General features: G+C 41.5%; 1 protein-coding gene across 4 annotated transcripts in view; it reads right to left on the bottom strand.

Annotated features, from left to right (window-relative positions):
- Positions 1–210: 210 nt before the first annotated feature.
- Positions 211–15,670, bottom strand: part of TSC22D2 (TSC22 domain family member 2) — a 36,049-nt gene continuing 20,589 nt past the window's right edge. For 2 of the 4 annotated variants that reach the window (XM_069975425.1, XM_069975426.1), the window contains 2 exons: positions 4,624–4,675; positions 211–1,493 (listed from right to left, as the gene is read on the bottom strand). In XM_069975425.1, coding sequence (XP_069831526.1) covers positions 1,227–1,493; positions 4,624–4,675 — 319 coding nt within the window. In that variant the 3' untranslated portion in view covers positions 211–1,226. Of the gene's footprint in view, positions 1,494–4,623; positions 4,676–15,670 lie in introns of those variants that run through there. The other 2 variants (XM_069975427.1, XM_069975428.1) reach the window with 1 other exon arrangement.

The raw sequence follows: 15,670 nt of genomic DNA, 5'->3' as shown, positions 1-15,670 counted from the left end.
AAAGGAACATAAAATAAGAGTGTCTGTGACATTGTTCATACATATTAAGAAAATAGCAGCCCTGTAATAAATAAAAACACAAAAAAACATTTGAATGAAACTAAAAAGAGGCAAAAAAGAAAATATGGTGGCTCTCACTAGGAATACAATGATTAGTTTTGCTTACGTAGAACTGACAAAACATGGCTCAGAGTATATTCTATTAAAAAACAAAAAAACGCCCCCTGGGAGAGTCACCAAGGCTCCATAAGTAAGACCCATTGCTGGATATCAGACCTTAACAATCAATTCAGGCAGCAGTTTATGTTTCAGAAAACCACCATATAGGACATAGCAAAAATGTCCACAAATGATTGTGAATCAATTGGCTATGCCTAACGTAGGAGCAGCCAATGACGCGCCATTCCTTTAAGCCAACAAGCGTGTCAATATAGGACATATTAATACCTGTAAAACATGCACAGCAATCCAGGATACAATTATGTTCTGTCATATTAAATAAATGCTGCAGGAAGCAGATGGAGACAAGCCCAATATACCTTGATGTTCACTGTTCTAATAGGAGACACGTTCCTAAGATTGCAGAATCCAGATGAATTATGTCACACTCCTGAAATAATGGGTTGAGCGGGTAATAATAAAGGAGGCGTTCGGCAGGAATGTCTACCACTAATTTTCCATGACAGTGTGACCTCCGTGTCATCGGATGGCAGACAAGTTATAGGCAGTGGTGACACTGTCTTTTATGCATTTCCGAATACCTTAAACTATTTGTCAGTATGAACCATGACTGGCTTTAGTAACATTGTAGCTTTATTTCTAACAAGACATGCATTTTCAATGTTTTCTAGAACATAAAGTGCTGCTCTTTACCCCTTACAGAGGGGCCAGTGACCTGCACACATTCATTGTCAGTATTCAAAGAATGTATGTGTATATGAAGATGCGCGTAAATATATAGATACATATTACCTTTACAGTCCAATTGTGTTAAACCCCTGATACGCAAAGCAATAGGTATCACTTGTCTCACAGCGAGAGATCAGGGAGTACGATTGTCTAATACTGAAAAGGCCAAACACACAAATGAAGCATGGCTACTTGCTCTTTTTCTCATTATTTTTTTTTTTTTTTTTTTCATTTTAAGTGGAAAGAACAGCAGTGGCACACAAGGACAGATTGCTTTCAGATTTCTGAACGAGGCGAGAAAGCAGTTTTTGTATACTTTACGCCGAAGAAACATTCGGTTGCTGCGGGGTGTGTGCGGTCTGTGGAGCGGTGTGAGAAGCTGTAGTCACTGGAGGAGGCTGTTGGCTGGTGCCAAGACCCACTTGGGTCGAAAGTTGAGACAGCTGATCGCTGTTAGAAAGAGATTTCAACAGTGCATTTTCACGTTCAAGTGTAGAGTTTTTCTCTATTAATTCCTTTATTTGTTCCTTTAGGACTTCTACCTCTTCTCTTACTGCGTACATCAAATGGCTTTTAACCAGGTCCTGAAAGAACATAAAAACCATTAACATATGACCTCACAAAGTGTGTCAGAGTCATTTTAAAACTAAAGAACTTCTGCTTCCTAGTACTGGTATTCCTGAAAGAAAAAGAAACAAAAACACCCACACTGTCTGAGGCCATGCTCCCCGCAAATAATGTTCATGACTAGAGATGAGCGAACCTCGTACATGCTTGAGTCGATCCGAACACAAACTTTCGGCATTTGATTAGCGGTGGCTGCTGAACTTGGATAAAGCCTTAAGGCTATGTGGAAAACATGGATATAGTCATTGGCTGTATCCATGTTTTCCAGACAACCTTACAGCTTTATCCAAGTTCAGCAGCCCCAGCTAATCAAATGCCGAACGATCGGGTTTGGATGGACTCGAACCCAAACCCAGTTCGCTCATCTCTAATCATGAGCCTTTCCCGACAAAAATCCTGTAGTGGGAACATAGCCTATAAGTGCAAGTCCATAGTTTTTCTGAAAGCAACTGTACTGCCCAGCATCAGCTGAGTCTCCTCACACTGATCTTTGCAATACAGGTGGAAGACAAACTCAGGACTTAAACTAAAAGGGGAACTATCAGCAGGTTAGACAAACCTAACCTGCTGATAGCTCCTTAATGGGCATGGAGTGTTCAAAATGAAGGTATGTCGCTTACCTTTATCCTTAGCGACATTCCCATACTGTTAGTTGAGCCCACTGGGGGAGTGGCTACCTTCCTTCCGAGCATCGATCCAGCCGCCCCCCCCCTTCATTGATAATTCAAGGGGATGGGCCAGTCCGGGGGGGGGGGGGGGGGCTACTGCCCCCATAATTATCAATAAATAGAAGGGGCTTGTTCCCTCTAATGATTATCAATGGAGGGGGGCAGTTGAGGGCAGGCCGGATCGGTGCTCGAAAGAGTGGTGGCCACGTTTCCAGTGCTCCTAATGGCTTACTGGGCACAACCAACAGCACAGGAATGGCACTGAGGATAAAGGTAAGAGACATACCTTCACCCTTAGCTTCCCATGCCCACTAAGAAGCTATCAGCAGGTTAGATTAGTCTTAAAGGGGAAGTGTGTTCACACACAGTCTCAATGTTGGACATTTTATTACACAGCTGTAATTTAAATGACAAAGTTTGTTTTAAAAATAACAGCTGCTATGTGTAGCAGTCATTGTGCCGGTGTGTGAAAATAGCTTTAAAGTAGTTCTATTGGGTTGGGTCCGCATGCAGCAAATATACAGATTTTTTTGTTTTTTTTTGTTTTGTTACATGTGGCGTTTTGGAAAGGAAAGCAGTTTGTCTAAGGGTAGGCTCACATCACAATCTGCCAACATGTCACACATACATCAGTATTCTGTCAAAAAAGATTGACGTCAGCTAGTCATTTTCCGAAAATATAAGTGTTTCATAAATGCGGCTTACTTTACTTTTAGGTCAGAGCCAGAACACATGTACACTGAGAAAGGCCCCGTTCACAGTGATCAAGAACGTCGGAATTCAGCAGCCAAGCGCTCCGTCGCTGAATCCCGCCTTGCTCAATGTCTTACTGTGAGTGAATGAGGCTGTGCGCTCCTCCGCAGCCGACGCTCTCCGCTCAAAGAAGTGACATTTTTTGGAGCGGAGAGCGGCGGCTGCGGAGGAGCGTGTGCCCTATCATTCACTCACAGTGGGACACTGAGCAAGGCAGGATTCTATGGTGTTCTCACGTTCTTGCTCAGTGTGAACGGGGCCAAAGGACCTAAACCTAGTCAGTAGCTGACTACTTTTGGGTCATTAAAGTTAATGGGGCATGTGCCTGTCCATGCAGAATTATGTCAGCAATCCATTTTGAAAGGATATAAATGTGACATGTTAGCTAATTGTGTCATGAACCTTCTCAGATTCAATAAAATAAAAAACATGTGGCCTTACTAGTGACTGCACAACAAAATAGGGCTGTATGTAGTGATATACAGACACCAACATCTCCTGCTTGTAACAATTTTTCTTTGGCTGCTTTTAATCCAAGATCTTTCCTGGGGTCCGTTCGGCAGGTGATGCAGTTATTGTCATGAAAAAACAACTTTTAAACTTGCAGCTCTGTGTCAAACTTCCATGGCCTAGAGTGACTATGCATTAGGCTGGCACACCCTCTCTGTCCCTCCTCCTCATCATTAGGAATGCTCCAGGCAGATTTTCTCCTGTTCCCCGCCTATGTGAATACTGCACATGGGCCGGATCGTTAGGGCACCTGTGCAGTGTTCACTGCAGAGGAATAGGAAAAATCCTGCCAGTGGCATTCCTAATGATGAGGGTGGGGAGGAGGGACAGAGGGGAGGTGCAAGGTAAGGGCACAGATACTCTAGGCCACACCAGTTTGACACAGGGCTGCAAGTTTACGTCTTTTAGGACAATAACTGAATCACCTGCCGAACGGACCCCAGGACAGATCTTGGATTAAAAGTAGCTATCTTAAGGTACAAGTGGTTTGGGGGGGGGGGGGGGGGACAGATTGTGGGTACAAAGTCACTTTAAGGGGTTATCTAGACAACACGTTTTCTACATATAGGCTCAGGGAGAGAGTAATAAACAAAACAATGTCGCAACCCAGAGAGACAGAGTAAGGAGTTGTACAGTACAATCCTAGGGACGGCATGGGAGGTAAGTACAGGTTATTTATTTTTTTTATTTCCTTCTCAGAACATATAACTAAAACCTCCCCTGCTCACATAAACTCTTTAAGATGTCAGAGAAAAAAAACCTACTAACAGCTTCCAGAGGCTGTAGTTTTATTAATACTTTCCTTTGCCAACTCCTGCCCAAGATGACGCAAGGACACTAATGTTTGCAGAACAAATACTGGCCATATACATTAGATGGTTGTCAGCTGAACCTTTACTGACCTAGCATGACTAAGAATGCATGCTTAATATCTTCCAAAAAACAGAGTTTATATGATAAACCCCAATTTGCTAATCTCAATGTATGGGGGTGGGGGGTGCAGGTATATCACTGGGTAACTTGAAAAATTCAGCACATTTGATCTACAAATCATTAGCTAATAATGAACCAATTGCAGACTTTAAAGAAGAAAAAAAAAAAAAAAAAAAAAGAAGCTGCTCCTTACTTCAGAGTTCTATTTCATCGATGCACTTACCATAGCCTGCTCTATCTTGTTGTCGATGGCTACAACATTCGCACTCGTTGAACTGAAAAAAATAAATTAAAAAGGAAATTACAATTTGCTCCCTCACTGGGATGTTAGTCAGTAGTAACAACAAAGACGTTCACTGGAGAAACCTCCTTAGCTTTTTGTGAAATCGCATTTTGAATATTGTTTTTACAATTTAAAAGCAATCTCTAAAACAAACAATAGAGATCAACCTGTAATGAATGAAAGCCCACAAGGGTGTCCTCTGTCATTTTGGAACTTAGGGTCCATTTACACAGAAAGATTATCTGCCAGGAACAGACTATAAACGGACATCAGGTCATGAAGGAAAGCCTGGAGATTTTTTCCCCTTTTTAAATCGATTCCTGGCTTTGGCTTCAAATCTTTGGCAGATAATCTTTCTGTGTAAATGGACCCTTAAAGTGAGATCCAAAGGGGGGGGAAGGAAGAACCAGTTCTTAGAAGTCTACCTGATTCTTCCACGCTTTATAGTAAAAAGGCGAGCTACATTTACACAAAACACTAGTCTTCACTGTAAAACAACCACAATACGATATGTATGTTGATAAAACAGCTTCAAGAAGCTGAACACATATTGTACCCTGTGACAGCATTGTAAAAACACAGCCTGATAACCCCCCACCCAACCCACTTCTATACATGCAGCTGGATCCGGGATGAGGAACCTTCAGCCCTCCAGCTGTAGCAAAACTAGAATTCCCACCATGCCTGGACAGCCCAAGCCCTTGTGAGGGTGGACTCCAAGGCCGTGCTGGACATAAATGTGAGATTACTACTCCTGCAGTAATAACCAGCCTCATGCAGACATTCTCTACAAGACAGTCACAACAAATAGGTTATTTTCCCCACTGCCATTTATTAATGTCCTTCACTATTATATTATCTCAAATTATTGGGGCAAAGTTTCCTATATACCCTCAATAGGTGCTGAACACTTACCCTGCTGACAGCTATTTATCCTGATGGTGCCATGCAAAGGCAAGCTTGGCTCACAAAGGAGTAAAGGGCCTTTTACATAGGGCAATTACCAGCCTAACAGACCAACCACTGTCCCTTATATAGGAACCAGTCATCAGCCAACACACAGGCAATTGCATGGGATTGTGCAGACAAAATCATTGTCCCTCTGTGTGAATGTGGGATGTGCAGCTGACAATTATGTAAAAGTTGTGTAAAAGGCTCATATGCTCATTTCACAGCAATTGTGCCAAAGTATAGATGAAAAATGTGATGGTAACAGGACCCAACCAGTTAATATATTACTTCGAGCTAACCCTGAACACCCACGTACATAATCTCTGTCTTAAACATAAGACTACCATCATAACAGACCATTAAACTGTTCAGCAAAGAGAAATAATCCCCTCTCCTCATGTACAAGCTGTATATTTAGTACCAAGGATGGCAATGGATCCTGACCTGGGAGATTAGTCGTTCCCAAGTGAAGCCTCTAAATATACAGCTCCATCACAGTGTCGTAAAACAGCCACGTAAAGCCAACAATGCTGGCCATGAGCCAAGGGCTTAGCATGACCACCATTATTGGTTCATGCACATACTACTGGTCAGATCAGGTTTCAGACAGATATATGCCATGCCGACATTATTTGGTGGCTGCTCGGGTATAGTCATATCAAGGAAGCCTCTCCCAATAAAGTCATTGTGCAGCACTGTGCTTATAGCCAACAGGTGAATTTGATGATGCCCTACAACTGCATCCATGCCTTTCATTACTGTAACTGGGGCATGTGATTACCAGACTGACCCACAGAAAATCACAGTGCTTCATGTGTTCATGAGGAAGTGGTCTGTCCTGGTTCAGTTTACTTCCGGATAGCATCACAACCTGTATGCTGCGGTCTATAGGATCAGGATATACTGTATAATACTTAAACATCTCCCCAGAGGTTGTGTTCACACAACACATTTTTTATTGTGTGCCTATTTTTGCCAAGATTTTCCCAAAATGGGTTAGGGGAGGAGGTGGATCAAAGCGATAACATCCACTTACCTTCCTGGTTCCATCCCTGGGGCCCACATCACACTGCTATGGTGCGGACCACTGAGACCGAAGCAGCATGATGCGGGCTCAGTGCTGGAACCGGTGATGTAAGTGGATGTTGTTGCTTTCATCCACCCCCTCCAAGGCCATAGTTATAAAAGCCCCCCCACACACAGTATCCCTTTATAGGTTGTATGATATGCTCTAACAAGCAAAAAGGAGACCTCAGCCCTAATCCTGGGGACTAGGATACAGCGAGAGTCCTGCACATCTTCACTTCTCTATTCGTTAAAGTGTGATAATATTTTCTTAGTTGGGTCATATGAATGCACTCAGTTGTGATAACATTTTACTGCATTTTAAGTACAGAGCGTTAAATAGAATTATCGAGACACGCTAATCAGGAGACACAAGACGTTCTGTGTTACCAGTTATGCAAGACTTCCAGCTCACAAGAGAACGGTCCAGTGACGCCTCACATTTACAGCATCTATAGTGATTAGAAAAACCCACCTAGTAAAAAACCCCTTAATCTGAGACTTATTCAGTATGAGTTTTTATTGCCAAAACAGACATAGCTGGTAATCAGCTTGTCATGGCGTTACATAAAGAGTCATGACTAGCACTATTATATAATTCCATCATTAACCCTGATCAGGAGCCTTTAGGAACCAATTCTACAGAAAAAAAAAAACAACACATTGCAGCACTACACAAATCTACAAGTGACTGAAGGCCTGGATACCAAGTGGCCCCCAAGATCAGCCAACTGGCCTTTCACAATGAAGCTTGAAGAAAATATTCTGTGACCAGCATGGAAAATTCCACTTCTGTATGTCCTTATAACTTGCAGTTGTGTAAAGGTAAAGTATCTATAGAACCAGGTTACTCATTAAACCATGCTAGTCAGAGAACACTGAACCTCCATAAAGTCTATGCTATTTTTTCTCTCCATTTAGTGCCAGTAAAACTCCCCAAGGCACCAGGATTTTTTTCTGGTTTGCTTTACTGCAGTGGTCAAGAAATCACAACCTCTACAAAACAGGAAAATGCAATAAAAGAATACTTGTCACCAGAATTAAAATAAAATAAAACAAAACAAACAAAAAAAAACCTTTCGACATGTCACAGACACTTGTTCTCCTAACCAGTTGCGGTCTGAACAGTCGACCTGACTGGTTAGGAGAAGGAGCCGGGAGATAACTGCACTGCTGAGTGTTCCCCTCCCTGTTCTGTGTCTACATTATGTGGCTATGTTCACACTGCGAACAAATTCTGACAATATTCTACCAGCACTCTGTCATGGGACTGGCCAGAGAAGTAAAGGACAGAAGTCCTGTGTGTACTGAAATGGAAAGCATGAGAAATAACTTTGCTTCATGTCAGGGAATCTCAGTGGGCTCAATAAAAGGGTTAATCTAACTAAACCAGGCAGGTTTAAAATAATCTTTTATAAACGACAGGTATACTTAAAGTGCCAGACTACCTTCTAGTTGTATCCAAATAGCTGAAAGCTGTAATTATTTACTATGAAATAGCACCATACACTATATTTAGCTGATGAGATGGGACTATGTGCTCCTGTGCTGTCCTACTAAGACTCAACTCTGAATCGAGGCAGTATCATCTACGTGCATGGGAGCCAACAGCCTTATTACATAATACATAGGCTGTGTTCTCACATTTGATTTTTTTATTATTTTGATGCAATAGCACTACTTAATGGCAATTGTGCAAATTTCAGTAAAAAAAAAAAAAAAAAAAAAAAAGCAATTTGGCAGAATGTTGCTGAAATTGTATAAAAAATGTGTGAAACCAGCCAAAGACATACACCAGTGTGAAAGACAAAGCTGCCACTTATAGATGCAATCACAATGATCGTACCACTACGGAACACATCCTATGTCTCAACCTTTATTTGGGATTTTTACTTCACACTTTCTAGACCTAAATAGAAAGTCAGTGGTCAGATATGTTTGAACTTTTTCTTCCTCTTCACACCAAACGATGTGGTGTAGATATTTCTATTGCTTGTACATCTGCTTTTCATGAAGTAAGGCTGTGCTAATTGATTAAGTAGCTGGTACTTCTGCAGACATAACTAGTATTGGAGCAGTGATCTGTCCATACTAAGGTGGGACAAACATAGTGTTTTGCAATAGGCCATATCTACTTGAAGTATCATTTTGATCTGATATCTTTCTGTAACCAATTTCATCTGATATTGGCAGACATACCGCAAACAGGTGGTGGAATCAAGTGTTCCGTTCCCTGATGAAGCTGAATCTATATGAGACAACAGAAACGTGTTGGAACGATGACACCTGGACAAAACCTGCTGGTGGTCCAAGGTGTCTATACATATTTGTAATACAATTTCATTATCAGACCTATCCTGCTGATGGTATTATCACTATTGTTGGCATTCCATATTGTATATTCCTATTTCACATATTTGTTTTTGTCCTGAGCACCTAGTGTGAGAGAAGGGACTGACACCGTGGTTGGGGCTACTCTTAATAAAAGGGTTGTGACCCAAAAAGGTAGGGTCAGTGTACTGGGGGACAGTATCTGCACTAGTATATGCAGTGGTGTTACTTGATAAGTACATTTTGATATATTTTAACTAAAATAATAAAAGGTTAATTTTTAGCATTCCTAGCCTGACTGTAGTTCCCCCCACAGTATAAATTGAATATTTAACCACTGGGACCTCCCCAAGAGCTGGTTTCAGACCCCTTATTAGTCCTCACTAAAATATTATTTCGAGATCTCAGCTCTAAATCAGAGCTAAAGTATATTTCAATGAAGTAGTATATGAAACTAATAAAGAAAACTCCTACTATACAAATACTAGCTACCAATACACATCATATGCAGCTACAACCTCAAGCTCCATCATGTATACATTCTAAAAGCCCCAACAGCCCTCACTGGGGTTCACACATGACCAATGTATACTCCACTGCATGGCAGACAATGCATTCTTGTGGCTTCTTTTAACACTACAGATATGGAGTAACACAAGTCTACATAGAGATAGAAAGGAAACATCCTGAATAGGTTTAGTAGTCAGGTATCAAAAGCTGTAAAGGAAATGAAACTCACCAATAGGTACGCACACGTGACTGAGCGTGAGACAACGAGGACCTCATGTATGAACGTCTGCATGCCATATTGTCCTCCACATTTAATACTTCAAATGAGGAAATAACCAGAATGATGCGATGGTTCAACCTTTTCTTGTGCACGTACAGAGCTGTATAGACTTGTGCAAGAGACTCGTGTGTCACCAAGACTGAGGAGCAGAGCCTTATCAGCAATGGGTGTGAAGCTACCTGCCATTCCTCCTGATACATGACCCATGTACACAGAGGGGTGGGGACAGCAGGCTTCACCAACCTTCCCACATCACTGAGGACTCCTTGTGTTCTAACCTCAATGAGCCTGGTCATTCTAATTTCATTAGGATAAGTTGATCAGAAGTAATGGACCAGACACGAGTTTAGCTACTGACAACGCAACAAACATCCAAGAATGTGATTCCCATAGCTGATGCCTTGATGTTGTTTTTGAAAATGGTATAACAGAGGATAATTCAGAGCGCTGCCGCCATCCACACCACGGGCAGCATAGCGTGCTATGGAACAACATATAAGGTATCACAGAGGTCATTGCGTCACAACGCCCATTATAGCGGACAGGAAATGAAGTACGGAAAAAAAGCCCTGTCTATAAAAAGAATGATACCCCAAACAATCTAAAAGCCCTATTACACAGAAAGATTATCGGCCGTATTTGGCTGATATCGGCTGTTACGGAAGATAATCACCCTGTGTAATAGAAGGCAATGATCAGCAGACATGAACAATGTTGGCTGATCATTGCAGTCTTTTGTCTTTCAACATGTTGAAAGACAAACGACTCATACAGCAACGATCTGCTGGTGTCGCTCCGTGGAATAGGAGCGGCGGCAGCAGACTGCTGCTACATGCTATGGGCTGCCCGGACAATCTAATGATCACCCGGGTGGGCAGCGCCCCCCCCCCCCCCAGACTCTGGTTTGTCGCTTGCTCGTCGTACCCCGCTCGCTGCCGCTGCTATTACGCATGGCAGCAGCGAGCTGGGAACGACGAGCAAACGAGCGCTCACAGCACTTGTTTGCTCCTCTGCATCGCCCCGTGGAATACAGCCTTAAGACTATGATACACATAAGACAGCTGACTGCCAGAAAAATGCCTTGAGTCATAATAATATAAAATAAATAAATATTATATATATATCTATATAGATATAGTAAAAAAAAATATATATATATATTTATTTTGAGGTACAAAATAATGAAGTACCAGACACACTCACTGGACAGTGTTCACAGCTGTGTCTGGTAAACTGTAAGTGGGTGCTGTAGCCCCTTTAGAGAGAAACAGAGTTGCCATAATGTGTACTTTTAAAGGTTTCCTTCCCCCCCCTATCCCCACAATACAGGCTATATAGCAGACTCCATTCCTTGTTATCAGTCACATCACTTGTGGATAGTTGTAAAAGCAGATGATCAGGTTACACCGTACGCAGGAGAGTCTTCCGTAAACACCTTATGTACACAGTGGTGTAAACAGTGGCAGAAAACATTTCACTGGCCATTACCCTGTGAGTGTCCAGCCGGCTGACAAGTGACCACACTGCACTCACTAATGCTGAATCTGTCAACACCTTCCCCAAGGATATCAAAGGGAAGGGGGTGAATCAGTCTCCAACCGAGAGGTCACCATCCAGCCGATTAGTAGAGACTGGAGATTTACAGGACAGCAGGTGTATACCAGTATGTGAATACTGTAAGGTCCTCCCGTACTATCATGGTTGATATACTAATCTGAGATGCAGACAATTTACAAGTGTGTGTCACAAGATGTAAGAACAATTGTATGAGTCACTTTCTTTCACTCAACAATGGAGCTGACCTAGAAGCCTGACTCCTCTAATCCGGACTTGTACATTTGTATTGACTCATCCAATCATACTGCCATCCAGGAGTTTACTTAGTTTAGTAAGATAAATGACCTCATCTAGCTGGTTGTCTGGTCCCAGTCCAAAGTCACTTCTCAGGTTACGTTAAAGGGATCAACAATGGCAGAAAATCTCTACTTTTATGCAAATGCTTGTGTAGCTTACACAGACTGGATTCTATGCAATATAGACACTTTGTATTTCAAATAAATAGAAACCCTTTGAAGTAGTGTAAGTTCACTGTGATGACAGAACACATCAGGGACCTGTCCAACGTTCAGAGTCTCTATGGCAGCGTTCAACAGTCCCTGCATTCTGTATCTGAAACTGCAAGACAACCATAGTATGGACACTCCTGACACTACAGGCATAAGGTGCCCATACACTGGGGACTAAATTTGGTCTAAAGTTGGCTTGCCAACAGAAGTCAGTGAAAAAAAGGGTTGGACGTGCTGGATTTTTACCAGCTGTCCCTATTGTTTTGGGAGGGATAAGCCAGGGCCAAATGCTTTAAAACCAGCTGCTGGCCGTGCTGATCATTCATGTGTATGGGGAGATAGCTGTGAGTTATGGAAAACATTACTGCACCTTTAGAAACAGATACTTTTAGTCCAGGAAGTTTTACATAATGTTGGAATCCCTTCGGCATGGCATCAGCTGTCTGAGCAGCCTCTTCAATGTCTGGCAGTGCTCATACTTGCATAGTGGTACTATTATTAGTTGCAATGCAAGGTACTGCAGAGTGACCTCACTCAAGTGACAGGGATAATGATACAGTACTTTGAACTGGTGGATGACCTGGTCATCTTTACACTTGTACTATGAGTAGCAGAGGTGGAAACAGCTGAACTGCGTTGATGATCCCCATCCATCTAATATTGATGGCAAGTCATGAGGAAAGGCCATCATTTTTAAAGCCTGGATTACCCCTTTAAAAGTTACAGTTAAGACTGTACGCTCTTACAGCAGCTTAGCCCACATTCAGCTAACGGTTTTGTTTAGCAATGGCAGATGCAGAGTGATGCAGATTCTGAAGAAACTACATATACGGATACCCGTTCAGACGCTCAGCAAAGATGTGACACTTGCACTGCACAGTAAATGGAGCTCCCATTCACTTCATTGGAAACCAATTTGTAGAAACCAAATGCAGTGACTAGTAGCATACACGTGGTCTATTACAATCAATGTCCACACTGCAGGTACACCAGATATTTGATAGTACCTCAATGTATACTAGCAAAAGAGGTCTAAAACATAATAGAAATAGTTGAAGAAACCGTAAAAATCCAATAAATTTTGTACTTTGTTGAGCCATGTGAAACATTCATGGTAGTATGGGGAGGAGAACCATCAGCCAAAGGTCATTCTGCTGAGTCACTAAAGTAGTATGGCTACCATACAGGTTGGGCAAACCTGATGCAGTATAAAGTGTCAACCAAAAATTTGTATGGGTAAGGCTGGGTTCACACTGCGTTTTTTGCAGTACGTTTAACATATCTGTTTTTAAATGGTTACTTTTAATGTACACAATAACCACATTTTTGTGTACGCTAAAAAAAAAAAAAAAAGAGCATCAGTTTTAATCCTTTTTTTTTCTTTTAAATATAGTCTATGTAAAAACAGATCCAAACAGATTGCATGAAACTGCATCTGTTTTTTGTTAATCTGACTGCAAAAATGTAGTGTAAACCCAGCCTAATTTTAAATGGGTATTCAAAAAAAAATAAAAAAAAAAAAAAAAAATTCAGGCTTAAAGGCAAGCCAACCAGGGATACTACCGATTAGAAGTGTGGGCAAGTGGCGGTGGCACAGGCAAGGACTGTATGTTTTGTCTTGATTGCCTGTTAAGCCTAGGATTGACTAAGACATCAGATACTAGCCAGAGGCAGGTTGCTAATGGAACTGATACAGGCAAAAGTTGTGAAGTCTGACTAGCTTAGTCACACACCTATAAAATTAAATGGGAAAGTTTCTTGGTATCCATTCTTTAGGACGATGTTTGAGAGTCACCCCAGTTTTACCTTGTGTCAGAGCCCCCTTCTTTTACCACCTGCACCTCCATTCAGTAATAGACCTCCCCCCCCCTTCATATATACGTACTTCATTTCTGTACCAATACGGAACCATTTGTGAGCAGAACTGTGTGTTCCATATGCATTGGTGCTAAAAAAAAAACAAAAAGCGTACAGAACATTCTATAAGCGGTCTGTCTAATGTTATGTAATGTAATAGAACTATGTTCTTGTCATGTGCATCTATGGCCCTTTGATGTCCCTAATGACTTTATCTGCGTGTAAGAATTGATCGCTTCATGACCTCTAAAAGATGCAGTTTAAGTACGGTGCCCTTACCATGCCAAAAAGATACAGATGTGCCCCTTAAAATATAATGCTGCTGCATTAGTGGTCACTAAAGAAGGGCAAAGTCATTCAGCTGAACCCTGTGCCCCTCAGGCTGTAGTACATATATTCATAGGCTTTAGGTACTGTATATATTTACACAGCAGACTACAACCTTTCACCTTATCAATAATAAAATGTGTTTCCTGGGAGAATACAGGGACTACTACTGCACATACAAACCACAGCTACAGAACACCTCATGCTCAGATATTAAATACTGAAACACAGATGTGCTCAATAGAAATATACTGAGTACACAAAATAGGCAGATTCTGTTTTACCTTACACTAGATTAGTAGGTGCATGGCGGGATATGAGCCGAGGTTTCTGTTCAATGTATACTGATGTCTAAGGCAGTTGTAGAATTGGGTCATCTCTGTATTGTAAAGTCTTGTTTATCACCCACTCAACTGCACATACACTGAACCAGTGATGCTACAAGTAAAATATTCTCAACTTTTATAGCCTCACAAACTCTAAAATGTTACACGTGGCAGATCACACATTTGTAGTTTGGATTTTTGCGAGTGGAGGATTTCTAATCTGGCTACAAAATTAGTTTTCCATGACAAAGCAGATATGCTAGTTCTACTTATAAGAGAATCCATTTAGCCATGGAATGACTTGTCCAGAATGAAGATGATGCACTGGATAAAGGGTATTTCTTTTTTTTTTTTTTTTTTTTCATAGACCAAGTTAACACGTACGTGTATTACAATGAATGCTGCTCAGATGTGTAGATTGTATGAGGATTACCTACTAATTTACCACTAGATCCAATTGGTATTCCATCTGAATGAGGAAGAAAGTGCCTGCGTTCCATGAAGAGAGTTGCCATAGTGCCTTCTTTCCACTAGATGGCACCATCAGCTAAACTTAAAATGCATTTACAGTTGGCGATTAACACACAGGGCGAAACATTTACATAAAGACCAGGAAATTGAGAAGATTATTAGTAGATCCCTGCGAAAACAAGCGCCTATGGACAGGTCATAAGAGCCTGTGATGTTACCTCAGGCTGGACATAATAGGATGACTGACCTGGACAGGTATAATATACTGTAATATAGAAGGGCTGTCTATTATGCAAGACATCTAGTGAGTGCAAGGTCTGTCTCCTTCTAGGACTATCGTAAGAATACAGTAAATGAATAAAATGTGTAATAGGGCAGAAGCCATAGAACTATGGTATTGCTATAATTAATAACCGCAGAATAAAGTTTTTTTTCTTACTTCTATTGCATGATAAATTAAGCGTAAAAAAGATTTTCTTCTTATTTCACAGTAGATTTGCACGATAAAACCCTGTTTTATTGGGGTTATGTGTATATTTTTATGACAAAATATTTCAAAGGGAACCTCCTTGGGTTTGGGACACTAAACATCCAGGTGTAATCCATGGTAAATCGGGGACAGGAGAAGAAGACCACTTGTACTCTCTGCCTTGCCACCTACCTGGCCATCAGGATGTACATCTGCACACATACAGCGGACACAGGGTTGCCTGTATTATTTATGCACATTCCTGTGTACTCTATCCGAGGCCAGGGAGATCTCCAGGCACTTTTGGCACATGTGCGCAGCACCCATGAACCTG

Source organism: Dendropsophus ebraccatus, chromosome 6 (assembly GCF_027789765.1).
Source record: "Dendropsophus ebraccatus isolate aDenEbr1 chromosome 6, aDenEbr1.pat, whole genome shotgun sequence".
NCBI lineage: Eukaryota > Metazoa > Chordata > Amphibia > Anura > Hylidae > Dendropsophus > Dendropsophus ebraccatus.
This window is presented reverse-complemented; position numbering and strand designations above follow the sequence as displayed.